At 37.4% G+C, this 22,002-nt stretch overlaps 1 protein-coding gene across 1 annotated transcript in view; it reads left to right on the forward strand.

The window, feature by feature from the left end:
• The first annotated feature begins 466 nt into the window (after positions 1–466).
• The window catches only part of LOC136856046 (kanadaptin), a 70,389-nt gene continuing 48,853 nt past the window's right edge, over positions 467–22,002 (forward strand). The window contains exons 1-3 of the mRNA XM_067133609.1: positions 467–563; positions 4,827–5,243; positions 13,183–13,337. Coding sequence (XP_066989710.1) covers positions 4,863–5,243; positions 13,183–13,337 — 536 coding nt within the window. The 5' untranslated portion in view covers positions 467–563; positions 4,827–4,862. The remainder of the gene's footprint in view (positions 564–4,826; positions 5,244–13,182; positions 13,338–22,002) is intronic.

Below are 22,002 nucleotides of genomic sequence, written 5' to 3' on the forward strand. Positions count from 1 at the left end.
AAATATTTGCAATTTTCCACGGTTCGTGGCCAAGTGTCAGGAGTGTACAAAATCTTGTTTAGGTTTCTTGAATGAAGGAACAGAAAATGCACATGAAGGAACTTGTATGAAAAACAACTGCATGATGATATATTTGAGGAAAAAAACGAATAAAATGTACATATATGGAAGACTTTTTGGTATGGCAGTACAGAAAAAATAGCAGAAGAAAATTATAACAAGGCTGAATAATTTAAAATTGAATAATCAAAGGCGGCTGATAAGATGAGAAAGCAAATGTTTTTTCATAAATTTAACATACTAGCCTGCAAAATATACTGTGTTTTCGAAGACTATGTAGACAAATGAAGCGGAATTGATTACACAAAAGTATGAAGACCATATATCCTTAAAATATATGGGATACAAAAGAAGAGTATTTTAACAAAAGCCGATTTCGTAACAATAACTCTAATCTGGAAGAGCCGTTGTAAACCTGTCGTCTCTCAACTACTACTGCCATGACCATCAGCCGAATCCCCAGACAAACGTTTATTTTCCCTTTGACACGCTTTTGACATCAGGTAAGTATAATGATAATAATAATACCTTTGAAAATCTACCATTTTTCTTACTTAATAATGGTAAGTAATTAAGTTAATTGTATAATAATAATAATTTCGGATGCCCCAGCGAGAGAGAGCAGGGTATTTGAGTTGGGTATCGTTAGGCTGTTACTATACTTTGGAAATTGATTTTTCCTATAGTATTTTGGTTGGTTATCAATAATTTACCGTTATTTTCTGCCGGTAGACCTTAATTAACCCGCAATTAACCTCAGAACTGATATTTTATGGTATGCTGGCCTTCCTGGAATGCTATCACGGTCGGTTAGGTTAGGGTAGGTTAGGCTAGGATGCCTATAGTTCCTTTGATAATAGGTTTCCTTAGCCAATCCTTTCTTTAACATAAGGCATCCTGATGACTTGCACATCCGCAGAACCATTCCATAACAACGTGGCGGTCCGGTCGGTCTTTCTCCCAATGTTTCCAAAACCCCACGTTCCCTAAGGGTCCCCAACCATGTTGGGTAGAGATGAGGTTAATAATAATTGACCGACAATAAACAACACCACCTCCTTCATCAGCAAGACTTAAAGTATAGAAAAATCAAATTATAAGGTAATGGTCGGAACGGAGCTGTTGTGTAGTTTTACCGAAACTATTAGCATACAGAACCATATTTCGCCTGTTTTATAGTGAAAAGTAATGTTACAAACTAAAAATAGCCACTGCAAGGCAATGAATAGTCTAGGCTACAATAGTTCTATGTCATAGCATAAGGTACAGGGGGCAACTTAGACCTGTGGCACACATTACAAGAGAATGCTGCTTTACAACATTAGGAAAATTATTAAATGTATCGTGACGCTCCCTCATGCACGTATAATAAGATTTGATATTATAACAAGGAAGAACAAACTATTAGCCTATACAAGGAGCGCTGTGTAGGCCGTGCATTTATACCACAGCGAATGCACGGCTGTGCAGCTAAGCCCTCTATTGCACATTCTGTACAGACAGGAAGACCTGACAGTTTGGACACAAGAAGAGTAATAAACAAACCTGGCGTCACTCTGTACACCAAGTGAGGGTGACTTTAGATAAAAACTGACCTTTGGCTTTTTTTATTTCTCATTTAAGAAGAAAAAAGTCTCAAATTCAAGTTAAATCTCATCTGATTGTGTGTCATCGTTGTAATAAAAACTGGCGTGACTGCCTAAATATCAGTTGAAGACTTATGTGGGATAATAAATTAGGATGATTTTTCAGTAATGGTCTTTAAAAGGATGAAACATAGACTTCCCTCACCTATAGGCAAATTTTAGTGATATGTTGTACTATGTATACAAATTTTTTTGCTTAAATTGAATTCCTCAGCACCACTGGTGTAGCAGGACTGTAAGGTGTCAAAGAAACGAGCAGATAAAAGTTACTGCTACTTTATTACAGATCCAGGCAGTTTATATAGCGGCCGACTGACGCCGGCCTGCGAGAGACAATGGAATTGACTGTGACCTGAGGTCGAAACAATAAACAATAATATGCAGTGAACGAGTACAAATTACAATACAAAACATACAGAACTTCAATATGGATACAGTCTTGATGCCTGTGAATGAAGAAACATGTGATACACAATGTGTGACATTTGTATAAATACGCATAAAGTAAAAATGGTTAAAAATGCGTGACCTGGCACGTTTTAGGCGTGACTAATTGAGTTTGAAGAAAATGGGAAGTCACCAAAGAAAACATGCTCAGCGGAGACTTAATTAATGGCGCCGCCGAAACACTACGCTGGCGCCGATGTGGTGACTTTACAGGACTTTTCCCTCGGTTCAGATGAAATTCTCATATGCCATTGTCTAATTTGTTGAAATCACCTCAAATAATTACCGGCAGTCTCTGTTGTACGATGGGGGTTCCATTCTTATGCTGCGTTGTAAGTAAAAAAATCGTCAAAAATCCTAAGAAAATCTTACTTTTAATCCTTTCGGTGTCTTGAAAATGACGTAAACTTCATTTTTATTGAGTTTTTCATAAAAAAAAACTCCAAATTTTGACGATTCTGCCATTTTGGAGCCATATTTCTTCTGTTGGATCGGTGTTGTAACCCTGGAACATGCATTGTAAACCGGGAAATAATTTTTGATGAATATATTTGAAGAGCGTCTTAAGCTCGGAATGTTGTAAGTCAAGCCCGTCGTAACCTGGGGACTGCCTGTATATGGGTGCAGCACAAATGCTGAAACTTAGACACTCATATACCGTACAGTATTTAACCAAGGGAGTGCTCCATGTTAATAGGTAATTGTAGTGCTGGTATAGCAGATTTTTATATTGTGTAATTTTAATCATACATCAGTATATATCAGTTTATAGGTACAAGAATAAGGAGTCATTGCCTCACTGAATTGAACATATAGACATATTTGATAGCAACAAAAACAAATTAACCAATATTATTGGCGTAAGAAATTTTATTTGACAAAGTTTTTGTCTGAATAAAGTAAAAACTTGCTCATGTTCAGTAACATTTGTCAGGGTAAATAGTGTTGTTATTTACCAGGAAAATAGTTAAAAATTTTTGTTGGCAGTTAACTTAGAAATCAGATATTTATGAAATGATCTTGAGTACTGACAGCTTGTGCAACTTATACTAGTTTGAAAAGTGCATAATATATCCTATTATTTTTGTAATTTTGTTTATTGCCTCAGAATGATTTTTTATCCCTAATAAGGATACTAGGCTATACATAAATATTTGGTAGTGAAGTTCCTATTCTGTCTTGTCTTACGCTTTCAGTATTATTATAGTTATTTATAGTATAATCATGAACCCAGTTTCACCAGAGTCACTGTCTTGATAATTTACTATTTTATTGCTGTCATTCTTATGGAAAGCAGAAAGGGAGAGAAATTCCAAGATGAAATCTTGTATTTGGAAAGTCTTGCAACTCATTTTGGTTTAAGCCAATGGCAATGGAGATTTTTCCACACACAGATCTTACCCACTAAGCAAAGAGAATTTTAATAGTGATCTTTGGAAACCATAGTAAATCAACCTGAAATGACAGTGGAACAGTATAGTGTGAGTTAGGTGACAAGGATTTCTTAGGGTTAAGCAAAAATTGAGCATAATTATGAGTAATGTTAATATCGCTTTGATATCTTTTTATAAGATTTAGCATAGAAGTTTTATCATATTATAACTTGAATGTAAAATCTTATAAATAGATCATTCACTTAACAAATGATGCTGGATTATACAGTTAATGTCCTAGAATAAGGGATAAAAGAAGCTGATATAAAGCTAACGGCATCTCACCAAAGAAGCCATGCACAATCTTGGCTGGGAACAATAGTCCCCTGAACTCCCCCCCTCCCTCCAGTCTAATATATCCAAACCTAACCTAAACTCAGGATAACTTATTTTCATGTGTTTAGGAGGGACCATTATGTTTCCTAGACTGTAGTACTTTACAGTTCCTTGAAGTTAGTTTTTACCTGAAATTTAAAAACATGAAGACTGAGATGTCTTGGTATGCCCTGTCAGTGAAAGGAGAAAAAAAAATTGTGTAGATAACAACTTACACATCTTTGAACTGGGGAATACCAATCATAGATGAATCTTGGTTACCGTAGTACATATCCTCACCCTACCCACGCTAGACGCTATAATTTGTAGATAAAATGAGACATTGAAGACACTGGTTATGTTAAGAACCACAAGTAAATAGGTCCAATATTTCTTCTTGCATATTTTTCATAATGCAAATTTTCTTTTTTTATGAACTGAGTTTTGCAAAAAATTTTCATTACTTGAGGAGTGTGTTTACATTTTTTTATGTTACGCTAGCTGATAGGATAAATACAGACAATCAGGATGAGTTAATTGTAATACGGTACGCTAAATAATTTCTAAATTTAAGAATTTGTTAGGATTTGCAAAATTGCAGTTGTAAAAACTAACCTAGTATAAAGAGTCTGCTGTCTACTACACAATTAATTAGCTTTCAGCCAGTAGTTAGGTGTATTGAATTTATGTCATAAAATGCATGTGGAAGAGAATTGTTTACAAAACAGCTACCGTATAATTTTATGAGGAATATAGTAACTCGTGAGGTATGAAAGATATTATTTTAAGACCAAATATAGCGCCAACTTGAAGTTTGCACATTAGAAAACCTTAAAATCTGTTTTAGGTTGTAGGAATTTTTATAGTAAGTATATATTTTCTTCATTTCATTTTTTCATGTTATTTTACTTGTTTTCCTTGTTAGCTAGTGATATAAAAAGTAAGTCACTTCTGTGGTGCAATGGAAGCTGTGGAGAGCCCATCAGATGTAGAAGAGTCAAAAACACCAGAGGATTTGGAGCAGGGTGTTAAAGATTTGCAGGAAAGCAAGGATGGTGACCTCTCCACAAGTAAAGTTGATAACGTCTTCAAAGTCCCTGAGGACATAGCATTCAAGAGACCTATATTCACAAAGAAGAATGCCACTGCAACCACAGCTTCAAGTAATAAGACACCTACATCAACTAAGAAAAGTGCTGTTGCGGCCCCAGTCTCGAGTGATCAACAAAGCGAAACCCCTCTTGAAAGCTCGTGTGCTACGGAAGAGTCCAAGAATTCAAGAACCAGCGGCAAGTCTCCTGCTCAGCTGATTCTAGAGAAGTCGGTGCCTCTCCCATATAAGGTAAGGGGAAAATGTGTGGAGAGAAATGAAAGTATTTTCCCTCTTGACATATGAATGGAATAGCTAGTACTGTAATTTGCAGGTAGCCAGAATTGTGTGTCTACGTGCAACTGTAAATTATTTACAGTTGTCTTTTTGTTAACAAGAGTTGCCTCTTGAAAAGAGTAAGAAAATTCTGAGTGAGCAGTCACAAGGGGATTAAAGGCTGATCATAAAGGTTGGTTAAAATTATTGTGTATTATCCAAGGATTTTTTTTAATTAAAAATGTTTTTTAATAAGTAAGGAATTGCAGTATCCTCCAACCTATTACTGTATATATTTTTAGTAGGTTTAAAAATCTGGAAAAGGTTTTAAGGTTTAGCTTTTATTGTGCTTTTATGACAAATCTTATTTTATTGTTATTCAGAAAATTAACCTTATTCATATGGAACAAGCCCACAGGGGCCATTGACTTGAAATTCAAGTTTCCAAAGATTATTGTGTTCATTCAAAAGAGGTAACAGAAGGTAACGGGAAATACAGAAGAGAGATCAGTTATTAGAAAAACAGGTTTTTACGTAGGAAAACCCTGTTTTTGGTAGCTGCTGTGAGTCCTCAAAGAAGTTACTCTCATGGTCCCTAGAGGGGCTCCATAAGACAGACCAACCAATTTCAAAGAATTCTCTTGTAGTTGGTTTTGGCCAGTACAATGCATGTGGACAAGAGGGCCTCTTTCTCTTGTCTACAGCAACTGCCTAGGTTGTTCCTTGTCTTAACCTGCAGACGTGGCAACCACTATCATGGCTACAACGCACTCTGGGTCAGACTGACTGCTCATTATTCTTTTCAGGTTTATGCAGGAAAATTATTCACCCAAATCCCATGCCTTTTCTGTCAGGGAAAGTAGGTGGGTTTGAGGACTCACAGCAGGTACTAAAAATAGATTTTTCCTACATCAAAACCTGTTTTTTGATAGAGTATCCACTGATTGTCCTCAAAGGAGCTTACCAAAGAAATTGACAGGTGACAAAATGGCTAAGCTCTTAAAATTCAGCCCCAACAACCCAAATAAAATTTTTGGTCCAAGGTTAAGCCACAAGTCATAAACCACATTCTTTGTTCCAGATATACATAGGGTTTAGCAACAAAGAACATGAAACTAAACCTGAACTTACAATTATTAAGATGTAGTTCTAAAGTGACTTACCTAAATATGCTGGGTTTGGTATTGTTGCACCTTTCCCAGCGATATCTGAGAATACCCACCTCATCAAGAAGACCCCTGGTTTTCCGCCATAGCGTCTATGGGGTCAGGACTTACTATACCACCTACTGATACACAGTGTAGTCGAATTTGCTTGAGCTTGTGGCAATAATGTTTTCGGAATACTCTTCCTGATGACCACCCTGTACATTCGAAGACTTCTTCGAAAGAAACGTTTCCGAAGAAAACTAACGATGTACTTACCTTTCGAATGTCATACGACTTAGGAAAGCAGTGGGATCTGCCTTTTTAATAAGGGGCTCTACAACTATTCTCAGCCCATGTAGATGGAGTGGTGTGTTCTGCTAGGGTGTAGAAAAATCAGACCCTCTGGGATGTTTGCTGTGACCTCTAGGTAAACCTTTAGTGCTTGAACCGGTGCAAGTTTTATTTGACAAATTGGGTTACCTTATTAGAACAGGAGATTTTCTCTTTAAAGGTTTCTCATTCTTGGCCAGGAATGATGGGCCAAGAGACTGTAATAAGTGACGGTTGGCTGTATGAGTGATGTAGCCTTGTCTCTGTCCAAGAGAGCCCAGTTCACTAATACAAGCTCCTGATGCAAAAGCAGTCAAGAAGATTACCTTTTGCAACATATATGTTGTAGTTGTATTGGGCCCAAGTAATTGAGGGGCTGACAGAAGCATAAGCACCTTATTCAGGGACCTGGGGGTGGGAAGCCTTGCAGAAGCAGGTCATTGGAATGCAAAAGACCAGAGAAGGGAAGTAACAATTTCTATGTTAGAATCAGTCCCAAATCTATAAAGTAAGGGTTCCAACAATGCTACCATGTATGTCATGATTGTTATAACAGCAAGGCACTTGTTTTCAAAAAGATATATAAGAAAATTTATAAGTATTTCAACAGAAATCTCCCCAACCTGTCAAGGAGGCATCCGTGTGTATTACCACTTCTACAGATGTAGGAGTCGGGGTGAACTGTTTTGCCAGAAACCCCTTCCAAGTCTACTGCCAGAGTAATTCCCCAACTTTTTGACTCTTTTGATGAAGTTGATTGTGAATCTTTTTTTTGCATGTGATACTGTAATCAGAATTTGTTTACATTTTTTTTTGTTGCAATCTGAGAATTGGGTCTACCACAGATGCGAACTGTACATGCCCATTATACACTCCAATTGACATCTGGAAATGCTGGGGTGCGCAAGGAACCTTTTCAGTCCCTTCCCTATTCTGTTTTGAATATTGGTGGGGGAAAGACAACTGGTCATGAAGAAATTCCAACAAGTCCCAGCCACTGGAAGTGTCTGCTGGGTGTAAGGCGGGATTTACAATATATTAGAAAAGCTGTTTGCTTGGAGCCTGTCAACTACCACTTAGGCTTCATAAGCACTCTTCTCTGGTGGGCCCCCAGATTAGCCAATCATCTAGGTAGACTGCCAGTTGAATTCCTTTTTTTCAGAGTTCCCAGACAACTACTGTTGTTAATTATGTAAAGATTCTTGGGGCAATGTCTAACCGCCGTTCAGCATTAGGAAACGCTTCCCTGTCCCGAAATTTTACGTGTTGAACTTCAGTCATGGTTTCCCTTTCATTAATAAGGTATTTACCATCAAAAGAGAAGATACACATCAAGACGTCATGCCAAGGGTTATCAGCATCTTCAGCATTGGTTACTGGAGCCCCTACTATCCTTTGATTTGAAGTTTCATTGCCCGAACTGGCCTTATTGTTGCTACCAGTTGGAGCCCTAAACCCAGACTCTGCCTGTCAGGCTGTGCAGCCAATTTATTCTGTTGTTTGAAGGCTGAGAATTTCTTGCATCTTGTATTTAATTTAGTGTCCAGGACTGACCTGAATTTCTTTTTGGAATCATGGATAACGTCTGATATATTGACGCCCAGTAGCAAGGGCATCTTTGATACTGTTCATGATTTCCTCGCGTAAGTCAGCAAATGCAACGTTTCATTACCCTCGTATCCCTATTAGGGGAGTTTGCACAAGCTGATTGTGCCCAGGCAGCAGTACTGTGACTGCTTAGCAACCAAAGAACAGAAGCCCTGGATGACTCACTACAGGCAGTACCCGGTTATCGGCGGGGGTTCCTTTCTGACGGCGTGACGATAACTGAAAATTGCAGATAACTGAAAATCGTAGATTTTCGGTGCTTTTTTGCTGATTTTTGGTTATTGGTGCCTCTGTTAGATATGTATTGGCGCCAATACCCAATCATCGGCGCCGATGAGTGGAAATCAGTGATTTTTTGTGCCAAAAATTGCTGATTTTCGTCGCTAGACAAGCCCCATAAAACCAGATCGCCAATAACCTAGCCCGCTGATAACTGGGGACTGCCTGTATACCCCTCAGAAGATAGGGACACTTCAGACAGAGTTCAATGGATCCTATTAGGATCCCCTTCAGTATATGATACCTGCATGGGGGACTGATTTCCTTTTAAGGTATCTTTCTCATGTACAGCTGAAGGCTGTGTCCCTGGTCCTTCCGGGTTCAGCAGGGCAGATCAGCTGCAATATCCACTTGAGGTCCAGTAAAAGGGACAATTCCCCCAAGTTAAGACTCCTCTTCTCCATCAGAGGGGTTGACCTGGGGGGTACTAGGAACCAGTGTTTTTGGGTTTTGACCCAAACATGGGTTCTGCTCAGAAATGGAGGGAAATATACTCTGCCAAAGTTTTGCCGGAGAGATGTAGTCTCCTCCTCCGTACCCTTACTGAAATCTAGGACCCAGTGAGACAGCTTAAAGCGAGCTCTTTCACTCTTAACACTTGTTGCCAGGAGCGTGTTTCAGATCTCACACATGTCTGGTGACCAACCATATTCCCCTTTATTCTTACAAGGGCTGTGTTCATGGCAGGTGGTATGGGTCATACACACTGGCGAAAAGCAGACCGAGCAATTTCCTGAGGCACACATAATCAGTGGGTCTTGCATAATAGTGGCCCAGTATTGATTTAAGGAACAAGTATTTATTAGAAGCAACGTTGTATTAACCATCTACAGTATCATCACTGTATGAACAATACACTTAAAATACTACAGGCTAGCTTGGTCACAAGTGTAGTTATATTAAAATGTTATGATAATGATTATCCATTAGTTAGTAGTTAGTATATTATCATATTCATGGATACTATCATAATTCTGTTTTACTCACAATTATTAGATGTGCTAATTATTTGTAATATCTTAGGCAGCACAACTAACAAGTATGTAGTTATACTGCTGTATGCTGTTAGCCATCGTAATGGGTTCTTTCGTCCAAGACAGTAGTCATGTATTAAATATATAATTACTATTTAATTTTAATTCTGGAATGTTACGCCACCTTGAGGCCAAAGCTAACTGTATGCTGCAAATCTAATTTGCAAATTAATGATTTGTTTACCGGGCCTAGACTACTCGCAGGCCGTGAGTAAAGCTATAGGCTACATAAGGAAGTACTTCAGTGAAAATATTTTGCCAAGGGAAAAATTTTTTGTAAAATAAGCTAGGTGCTTATAAATTAAGTACAGTTTCAGTGCCTGCTATATGACAATGTAAAAGTTTAATAATCCCGTAGGAAAACAGACATCACAAATGTTTACTTACTGACGCTGCCAGCGGCTGACCAATACCTGCTAAAAGTAGGTCTGTGAAGGAAAACATCATATAATCTGATATGAGTTCCCTGATATTAATGCTAAATAGGGAACATTACCACAAAAGACTATTCAGTTTGGTAATTAAGTACTATAATTGACCAATTTTCTTTACTTAACACCAAAGTTTGGAAGTTGAACACAATCACAAGTTGGTTACGACTTTATATAGCTCTATGAATGGTTAGGCTATTACTAATCAAAAAGGAAGTAGCATAGTCTATCTACTAAGTAGCCCAGATGGACCCTATTAGGATCCCTAACTACTAAGGTAGAGGGTCACATACGAAAGATCTTTAAGAACAACACTGTTTAAAAGTATTACTTTAATATAAAACTAAATATTGTTTGTCAGCTAGCAAAGACAGTACCATAAACAAAACAAACTTAATTCTTGCCATGTGGGAGTCACCAGCTCCAAAATTCAGCAAAATACATTGTACCGTTAAAAAAATTTTAAAACTAAAAATTTTCACTGGCCTTAATCCTACGTACTTAACTTGCTTCAGTTTAATTCTTCCATGGCAACCAAATACTGCACTATCTAGGAGCACTTACACATGCACCAATTCTAGGTGCGTCCTCATGCTATATAGACCAAAAGTCGTTCTGACCCAGAGTGCATTGCTTCCATGATAGTGGAGGATGTATGATGCGCAGTTGCCACGTCTACAGGTTAAGACGAGGAAAAACCTAGGCAGTCGCTGTAAGCAAGAGAAAGAGCCCTTTTTTCTTGAGTCTCCTATACTTTATCAGTGTCATTGTGCACTATACTGGCTAAGACCAACTAGAAGAGAATTCTTTGAAACTGGTTTGTCTATCTTATGGAGCCCCTCTAGGGACTGAGAGAGTAACTCCTTTGAGGACAAACAATGGCTACCCTATCAAAAAAAGGTAAATTAACAAATGAATAAATAAATAAAAATATAAGTAAAATATTAAAATACTAATTGAATTGTACACTATTAGGGTAGTAATGTATTGCATCTTTGCTTGAACTTCTGAAGTTCCAATTGCACAACATCCTCTGGGAGGCTGTTCCAGAATCCAACGGTGTGAGGAGTAAAGGACCTCTGGAACTTAGCAGTTCGACAGTAAGGCACATTTACTGCATGTTGTTGCTGCTGTTCAGTGAATCTGGTTGCTCTTGGCAGGGAAAGGGGATCAGGGATCAATTGTAAATGTGAAAGATCTGTTAAAATACAACTTATGAAAAAGTGACAAACAAGAGACCATCTGTCGATGGTCCAAGTCTTAACTAATACTGTTAGGAAACAGAAACTTACCACCACGAACCACTCTATATTAAATCTCTAGCAGAAGCAAACATCCACACCGGAGAACAGTATTCTAGTAAAGGAAGAGAAAATGACCTAAAACAGGTTGCAATGATTTTATCACTTGCAAATTTATGGGACCTTTCATACAGTACCTAACTTTCATGCGGCATTTGCTGAAACTTTTATTAGATGTTTCTCAAAGGTAAGGTGTGAGTCAAAAGTTACACCTAGAATAGTTAAAGCATCAGACTTATACAGCCAGGTCCCATCCACCTGAATGGGAGGATGGGGTGGAAAATCTGTATGAGGTATGCTCATCAGTAGTGTTTTCGTTTTACTGGAGTTCAGCCTCATACCCCACTGACTACACCATTCACTGATCTGGTCCATGTCCAGATTGAGACTGAGGGCAGCTTCATTTCTCATAAGTAGAGACTTTACTGCACCCACAAGTGTTGCATCATCGGCAAACTGAACAAACCTGTTTTCCAGGCCAACAACCATATCACTTGTATACACTAAAAATAACAGTGGACCAAGAACACTACCCTGTGGAACTCCCAACACTATAGGTAAAGGTCCCATCAGCAACTCGCTGCTGCCTACCTGTAAGGAAATCTTGAAGTGCTGTAGTCCTAAAATATCCACCCATACCAGGACTCTGAAGTTCATAAATAAGTCCCTTGTGATATACTAAATGGAAAGCAGCACTAAAATGTATTTGAATTACTTTACATTCATACCCCTTATCAAGGTTCTCTTGCAAATGGCATGTCAAGTCTAAAAGAGCATCGCAGGTACAGTACCTGACTGCTTCCTTTATGCATATTGACTATCAGCTAACAGTCCTTTAGATTCCACATACATAGTTATATAATGGCTTGAAAATAAGCTTTTCAGTAACTTTGAAGAGCACTGGGAGAATAGAAATTGGCCTTTAGTTACTGCAGTCTGCAGATATGCCATTCTTTGTAACAGGCACACTACAGGTATTACTAAGGTTGCGCTTGAGAGTGGAAACAAGCTGGGTACAACTTTGCTGAAGATAATGGATAGTGCCCTCTTATCTTTGAGTCCATTACATACCCCATCACGTGTTACAGCGTTTATCACTATGACGCAATACCCGGCCACGAGACCAACAAAAAGAGCATTCTTTGATGTTAGTTTGGTCACCATGGAGCTCTGATAGATCATGGAAGGGTAACTCCTTGAGGACTCAACAGCAACCACCAAAAATAGGATTTTCCTATGTCAAAACCTGTTTTTTAAATAGAAGCCTGTAGGTTTTACAAGAAGTGTCCTCCTCCTAGTCCTTTCCTTGCAGCAGATTCAGACAGTAAAATCAGTGGGCCAGTTTGCTTTCCTGAACCCTCTACAACCCGTTGCTTAAGTTCCTTTATACGAATTCTACCATTCCACTGTTCCTCCCCTTTTAAGAGGAAGTGTCTGGAATGCACGAATTGGCTGTTTAAGAGTCATGATTTAAAATACTTCCTTTATTTTGGAAAGAAAATGGAAATGTCAGAATCATTTCATCAATGTCTTGGTCTGCCAAAACAAGTGAATTGATATAATGGTACTACAGTATAATATTTAATAGAAAAGCATGTAATACATCTGGTGGTCTTTTGTAGCATGTTTATAATATAAAAATTTCTCAGGTAATATACAGTATACTTTTCAATACAGTATATATTAAAGAGCATACCTTGAAAGGAATTTATTCTTCACAAGTTCTCAGGGTATACTATTCTTCATTCCATTATATCCTATTCTCTAATTCATATTCTTTTCAGGAACCTGCTTGGAGTGGGCTGCCAAAAAATGACTATTCTTTTGAAATCCTCAAGAATGGAGTGATAGTAGGGACCATTCCTCTTGACAAACCCTTCATTGTGATTGGTCGTCTTTCCCAGTGTGATATTGTCATGGAACATCCTTCCCTCTCCAGGTATTTATAGATCTTGTTGTTTGGCAGTTCTTCCTGTGGGTACATTATGTGCTATTGCTTTTTTTGGTCATGATAGGTTTGATATTTGAACTTATTGGAAAAATAACAATTTTTTCTCATACATGTTTTGGTAATTCAAGGATTTACATAAGTTCACCTGTTCATTTTTCATCACTGCATTCGAACTATCCTGAAATCCAGCAAAAACCCCTGCACAAGGGCACTGCTTGCAGTGGGCCATGAGCACAAACCCCCAAAGGAGGGCACTGCTTACAGGATGCTTTGAGTAAAAATCCCTTTGTGAGGGCACTGCTTGCAGAGTGCTTTGAGTAAAAACCATAAAAACTCCTGTACAAGGGCACTGCTTACAGTATTTTTAGTTGAAACTCCCATACAAGGGCACTGCTTACGGAGTGCCTTGGGTAAAAATTGTGCAGGGGTGCTGCTTACAGAGTGCTTTGAGTTTGTCTACATACATAGTGCTTTGAGAAAACCCCCCTTATGAGGGCACTGGTTACAGAGTTCCTTAAGTAAGAACCCATGTACAGTACAGAGAGAGAGAGAGAGAGAGAGAGAGAGAGAGAGAGAGAGAGAGAGAGAGAGAGAGAGAGAGAGAGAGAGAGAGAGAGAGAGAGAGAGAGAGAGAGAGAATGTGCATGTGTAGAGTTTCTTTATGCATTCTTATATGCAGTACATATGTATAGACAGCAATGATGCCCCAGTGGAATTGAGGTGACCAGGGATGTTTTAATCTGAGTCAGAATGGCTGAATTTCATTGTTATATAATTGTTTCAAACTCATGTGGTGTGGAGGTGGTAGGCTGGGGCCTCATGTGGTGTGGAGGTGGTAGGCTGGGGCAACTGCCATTATAGTAACAACAAATTATAGAATTTCAGATTGTTTGCTCACACATGGGCACAAAGAAGCTTGACACAGTCACTTAAAAAATCATGTAAGGGACTGCTTTTATACTTTGTTACCTTAGAATTTCAGAGCACATTCTCACACAGTGTAATAGAATTGCTTTGAAAAAAATTCATGTAACAGAGATTTGCGATAGTGTGATTAGACAACGATACTGTCACTTTTAAGTATTTACTTTTAAAGTGTAAATTTAATAATGCACGACAGGTAAATTATATTTTTTAACTTAATTGAATATTGTAGTTAGAATTTTTACCACACAAGAAAAATAACCACACATATTTGGAAAATTAAATACTGTGCACTGAAGTACAAAGTATAATTTTTTTGTTCCTGGATTCGACGATGCTCTCGATAAATGATGAAATCTGATAAGTTGGGGTTGTCAGGTTGGGGTGGTAATGCACAGAAAAACTCTGCCAGTCATTTATTCCCGAAAAAAATTTTACTATATTGCTTTTACAGCTCACAGAACTGAAATAACTCAGGAAAAAAGATACTGAATAAATACATAATGTGCGAGAGTGGAGTTTGCAAACAGCCATTTAAGTTTGTAGATAGACCTTATGGATTACTGTACTCTAATACCCACAATCAAATAAACCTTACGGATTATTTTAGTCTAATACCCAATGCACAGTTATTAATTCTGACAATAGATACAGTCTGCCACGCTGTGAACTTAATGTATAACAGTAAGTTATTTTGTATGTTCCATGAGAATCTTGTTAGTTTGGGAATGTCAGTACAGAAATGATACCAGACTGGAACAGCAGCCGTCCTTCCTTGCCACAGTTGTAGTTTACTTTATGAATTGTGGATGAATCTTCTTTGCAGAACACTGCAACATTTGCCACCTTGTAATGCTGTAGTTCAGCACTATTTAGTGAGAGAGAGAGTATGCATACTTTATACCCGTAGGTACCAACATAAGTAATACACAAGGAAATGAAAATATTTATTGTTAGAGTATTAGGCTTTTCAAGCTGGGATGACATCAGTTTTGACCTTCTAAAATAAATTAGTTTCTGAATGCATTATGTCATTTTACATATACTGTGTACTGTAATAGAAAAAGCCATTTACAAAGTAATATATTTGAAATTTCCTTCCCTGGTCCATTAATATCTCTGCTAGGTTAATCGTGTGTTTGGCTGTTATGCTTGGCTGAAAGTGTGTTGTCAGTCACGCAGATTCCAGTTTAATGTATCAAATTAAAAAACCAACTCTTGAAGCAAATCCTTATATGCCAGGTTGATGAAATTATCACCTACATATTGATGAAGCTATTATCAGTCAGGTTGATGAAAGCATCACCTGTCTGAATGATGAAAGTACTGTATCACCTATCAGATTGATAAAGCTATGGCCTGTGAGACTGGTGGAGCTACCAACTGACAGACTGATGGAACTGCCACTTGTCATATTGATGAAATAATCCCTTGAAAAAATATTGCTTGCCAAGTGGATGAAACTGTCACCTGTCAGAATGGGAAAAGGCATTGCCAGGGAGATTGATGGAACCATCACCTGTAGGCTTGATGGAATTATCACTTATCATACCAGTGGAAGAATTGCCTGTCAGAGCACTTATCAAATTGATGGAAGCATAACTTGGCAGAACCCATCTTTGTATAGCACTGCAGGAGACACTGATGAGCAATTCCAGCATTCCTTGGGCTTGTCTTCCAGTTGTTGGAAATCATAGTGAAACATCGCTATGTTCTCCATGACACCCAGCTTACTCATCTACATTTACAGCCTCAGTTACAGGCAATAGCAGTCCAGATTTTTCTTAAGAAGGGTTACATAATCTGATCTTGTTTATTTATGTCCTGGTGATCCTTTTCCTGTGGAAGACTTCAAATCTTAAATGAATGAGCTTCCATCTCTGTTCCTCTTTTTGAGTTATGTGGATTCTTATAGCGCCCATTGGGGAGATGTTGGCATTAATTAATGAGGAAATCACCCTTTCTCCATTGCTGAAACACTGAACATAGGAATATGAAATACAATTCAAAATAATACATTATTAGCCAATGATCTCTCAGTCATTGATTTTAGCTGGGAGTTGATGGACAATAGGTATACTTCCCAGTCATCATCACTATTTCTCAGTCCACCAGTCCAAAGGCTACCAAAGTGGATTAAATAAAAAAGCTAAGTGAGTTTTATATTCAGAAAAAATTGTAACGGATATTACTGTTGGTGAGTTCCATGCTGTAGACTGCCATAGAACTGCTTAACACCAATCCTTTTTACAGCTGGTCTCCAGTCTGTTCCTGGAACTAAAGGAATGTTTACTAGCTGACCTGTCCCTTGGTAGACATGAATTCTTCATGATCCTTAGAACTTTGAGAACTGCTAAAGTATGGTACAGTATAAAGGAGACATAGGTGGGATCAGTATTCGATGTAATATCACAAGGCCAGAACATAATTCATGCTGAAACTCAAGAAATCTTGTAAGGGATGTTGGTTTATATTTCTTTTAACTACAAGTACAATAACTCCTCTACTTTTGTCTGGATAAAGGTCATAAAAATAGTAGGTAGATTTGTGCCCAGTAAACCACCTGTGGCTTATACGCATGCCAGTCAGTTTGCTGATGCAGGTATCACCATAGAAAAAATGGAAAATGATTGATTTCACTCCATAAAAACAAGAATCTTACAGTGTATCTTTGTTCCATGCTAAAGACTGCTCCTGGACTAGATGCAATCCCATATTTAATGATTAAACATGCTGCGGAAATGCAAAAATGTTAAGTTTTAAGCATCATAAATAAAATATGTATTGAATCTACCTCCCTGCACACCTGGGAAACATTACAAATACTACATTGTGTTAACCCTTACAGGCCGGGCTAAAATATATATTAAGCACGCCCCTAGACTGGGCAGACTTTAAGGTTGACCAATTTAAAAAAAGACACATCAATGGAAAGAGGTAGGTGTGCAAATGCACATAGTATAAGAAAAAATTTTTAAAACATTTTCTGTATCTTCCATGGGAAGTTGAAAGTGGATATTTCCAACCCTGTGGAGGGCCTCTTTTCCAAGACGCTCGTAAAAATATGCTAATTTTACCAAGTTATACATTTTTTTCCTAACAAATTGTTTTATTTTTGTAAAATTATAATTACAGCTCACACAATATCATAACGGATAAGAACTAAAATCAGTAACAAATTCTGAAGTTATTTATGGTAAAATATTTACAAGATATACTGAGATGGGGAGATACAGTACCATTTAGCGAGGTATACATATTTTTTTAATATTTCTTTGTACTTTAGTTTGCAAAATCACAATTATAGCCGACATACTATCGTAAAAGATCAGAACTAAAACCAGCAGCAATCCCTGGGTATATTTATGAGCAAATATATAAAAAGATGTCCTGGAATGGGGAGGTGCATTACTTTCCCTCCTAAATCTCAAGTCACACTGATTTCCCTCTATCCTGCACTGAGGTACTAGTGTTGCTGTAAGAGTTGCCATAAGTCATTTATGGCCCATTGAAGTGATTTGGAAATTTTTGCTGTAAAATTCGTTCAACAGTACGGCGCGAAATATTCTCACCAGAGGCGATCTGCTCCGCATTCTAGAGCTATTATTACGCCTCACATGATCATGACCGTCCAGTAAGGGTTAAACCAGGAAAAGACAGGCTACTGATGGTTAGCTACCGACCCACTCCTGCAACATCTTTCCTTAGTTAAATCATGGAGAAGATGGTGAATGTTCACCATATGTGGTGCCTAGAGTATACTGTAGTCTTTTCTTTTTCCTGCCCAGTGCAGGTTCAGAAACCAGCATTCCACCACAGATGTACTAGTTTGTTTGGAATCACCTCTATGCAAGGCATGTGGGTATGGTGTTTTACAGGACTTATGGAATTGCCACCTGAGAGGAGAGCCACCCCATCTTATTAAAACATTTTTAAAATTTTGAAGATGTAAAAGTCCAGATGGGAGTAACACTGTTGAGTATGAAATGTCCAGAAGAGGGCATTCCATTTGGCAGTATATCAAGTGTTATCATTTTTGCGCTAGCTGTCAGTGCCATTGCAAAAGTAATCATGTACATACTATTAGTGAATAATCTCTGTGTCATTTGCAGCCTCAAGAATTGCAACTTCAGCTAAGCATTAATAAAATAATGAAATGGGCAGAAATGCATATTTTTAGATTTTGCAACAAAGACTTCAATTTTTTCAAATAAGGGGCGTCCATCCAGATTTATATATGAATGGACAAAGGGTTCCTTGTATTAGAGAAACAAGATACAGTAACTCACTTGAAACTCTCTTTTAGTTAATATTAAGGCCACATGTATGGCGTCCAGGGACCTGATGAGAGTTCCAGCTCATCTCCTTAGGTGCCAACTACAAACAGCATAAGGCATTAGTCTCACTAGAATAAAATCTCTAAACACTGTTCGTTATACAGGAAATCTGAACACCCACAGGAGCCTTTTGATCTTCTATTGAGAGTATGTTGGTGGATGCTGGCAAGTTTCCTCTGGAGTTTCACTTCCAGGGTTAATTGGCTTGAAGTGGGGTCAGAAACCTATTTTGCTTACTGCAGAGATCATCCCAAAGGCCAATGGACTTTTCATTCAGAGAAAAGGAGATTCTGAATGAATCAAACCTAATAAACTAATGAATTGCCATTCACATATTCCCCAGTTCCTCCATGATGGTTAGCAGAAATTAAATACAGTGTTGTTAATGTCTAAACGCAGGGAAGTTGGAGATGTCAGGTGAAGCAATGTGACTTTCTTATTTAGAATGTGCTTTAGTGCACAAGGGTGTTGTTCCAGTATACACCAGGGGTTCTAAATCTGATGCTGAGGGCAGTGGCTCTTTCTGTGGCTTGTCATTAAGTTTTAAAGCAGAAGTACTACACAGTTTAATATATTGAAAAGAAACTGTAACTTGTGATTAGAAAATCTGTTATTTTTAGTGATTTCAGTTTAGTATCAATTACCCTTTTGTCTTAAAGGTTTTAGAATAAATATTTATATGTATATAGTTAATTATTATGGTATAGGCATTAACTTTTAATGGATACCAGCTCACATAGGTCTAATAGGCAATGAAAGAGTAGAGTATTGCATCAAATACCCTTATAGAGACTTTTTCTCAGCAATCCAAATGGAAGTAAAGGAAGTGTGGCCAATCAAATGGTGAAGTCTGGTTAGTAGTACCCAGAAAATGTTGGAAAGTACCAAGTCACCTTTCCCATGACTTTACAATAATGTCAAATAGTTGGGAAGCTGTCCTGTGCCATTGAGGATTTGACACACATTTAACCCTTGGATTTCTGATGGACAGGCAACCCCGCCACCCTGTGATTACTGTTCGGTCTGGTATGACACTCTGATTGAGTTTCCCTGTCTTGATCACCTGAGAAGATATTTCCTTTCCGAATATAGTGATGGTGATGGCAATTATGTCTTCCCCAAAATGCCTGGAAAGGAAATAAATTTTAATCATTAGTGGCAGTTTAAAGTTTATAGGAGCTGGACTTTTTAACAAAATATAATTTATTAATAGTGGCAGACTTCAGTAGCTGTATATTGTTGTCAGATCTTTTATGATTTTGTTTGATAACTTATGAATTATATATTTGCTGACCTTTTACTGTACAGCTTTTATGAAGTGTTATTTTGTGAAAGTAGGTGTGTGTGTGTGTGTGTGTGTGTGTGTGTGAGAGAGAGAGAGAGGGAGAGAGAGAGAGAGAGATGCTACAAACATTTTTTGAAGTTGTTTTGACACCAGTTCATTCATTGTTAAATCAAGGCAGTCAGTTGCCTGCCATAGCGATGACATTGTTACCTGTCAGGTCCATGAAATCATCTGCAGGCAAATTGATAGAACCATCAACTGGAAGGTTAATGAAGCCATCACCAGTCAGAATGGTGAAACCATCAGTAACCTAGACCCAAATTTCCTGCATATCTTGTAATTTTTCACCACTAATTATTATTATTATTATTATTATTATTATTATTATTATTATTATTATTATTATTATTATTATTATTATTATTATTATTATTATTATTATTATTATTAAGCTATTTAATGAAACCACAAGGACACATTTCCAGTGTCATATGCCTCACTCAAGAGGATTTTTTCTGAAATCAGTAGAGTTAGAGAAGTTTGACAGCCAAGTAGGATGAGACCAAAAGTATGAATGAAAAGCAAAGGGCAGGAAGCAATGGAGCAGGGGCTGAAAGAAACAGCTGTAAAGAATATTCAATACCATCTGCAGTATGCAATGCAAGGTACATTGCAAGTGGTATCACAAGTTTTAGATTGTGTGAAGATTATTTAGCTGCTAGATACAGCTGACTCACTTGTGGTTGGCCATCATAGTAGCTCACTGTTAATGGTGAATGTTTAGTAGTGAAACAAAATCTATGTTATTTTTTATGGTATTGGTGAAGAACTTTATTCAGACCATTGATTCAAGATTCTATACTCAGATAGGACTGACCTAACAAAGTACCTAAATTGTATGTCTTTACGTGACTACATGTAGAAATGTGGATAAATCAGTTTTATTGGAAAAGTTTACTTTAATGTAAAATAAAATGAATTGATTAATATGGAGATAACATTCCAACCATTGTAAACACTGATAATTCCAATTGCTGAGTAAACTGGATACATTGCAGGCTGCCTGTAGGATTGCTCTTAGGACCAGAGGTCATATGCTCGAGACTATGTAACTAGAATGACATTTTATGTGAAATAAATGAGTTCCTAGTAAAGCCATGACTTGAAAACTGTGTCCACATTGAATACATTTCATTAAATGTGTGATCTATTAATTACTTTGTTAATATGAACTTTGCTCAACTGTTTTTGTTGTCAGTTTTTCAGAAGGAAGAGAAAGTGGTCATTCTGTAATTGGACACTCCACTGTTTTTTTTATTTTTTACTCTCCTGGTTTTGTTACGTCACAAATGCAAGCTATTTTCTATGAGAAGTAATTTTTAGTGATTACTTGTATTTTTTTTAAGTTTGTTTTAATATTCCTTTGATGTTAATAGCCATGAGTGTTATGCCAACATATGGTATAAATCTTAACACACTGGATTTGGTAACATGAGTCAAGAGCCAGTTTTTTTTTAGTTAGGGGCTACTGGTGGATATCTGCAGTTGAAATCACTGAGGCCTCTACGGTATATTGCTTTTGATTGGCTGATGCATTATATTAGTGGAAAGTAAATATAAGATTTCTTTGTATATTTTCAAATGTATTATCATGGTACTATCCAAACATGTTATCTCTGCATCACTATTTTGTATAATTTGGCTAAGCAAAGAAACAGCAAAATGAATGATTGCATACTCTGAGTAAAAAAAGCAATTTAAGAATATAGATGCATAATTATTTAAGCCACAAGTCTCTATTTCACCAATTATGATTAGTTCAGTGACATTATCTGTAGATGTTTACTGTAAACTTCAAATGAACAGACCATATTCCTCTACATATGCTGAATAGTTGCAAAGGATCACACTTTTTGGGGCTAGAGAGACATACAGAAAAAGAAGACAAGTCAGGCCGCTTTGATCCATTCTTATTTACTGAAATCATTCTATTGAAAGACTTACTTTCTCTCTTTTGCCAGACTTTAGGACTCTCCTCTTGCTTCCACTTTCCCCCGACTCTTGTAACCTTCTAAGACAGGTCTTTTTGCTTGCTTTGGAGATAAGA

The sequence above is a fragment of the Macrobrachium rosenbergii genome, chromosome 34 (genome assembly GCF_040412425.1).
Source record: "Macrobrachium rosenbergii isolate ZJJX-2024 chromosome 34, ASM4041242v1, whole genome shotgun sequence".
NCBI classification, from domain to species: domain Eukaryota; kingdom Metazoa; phylum Arthropoda; class Malacostraca; order Decapoda; family Palaemonidae; genus Macrobrachium; species Macrobrachium rosenbergii.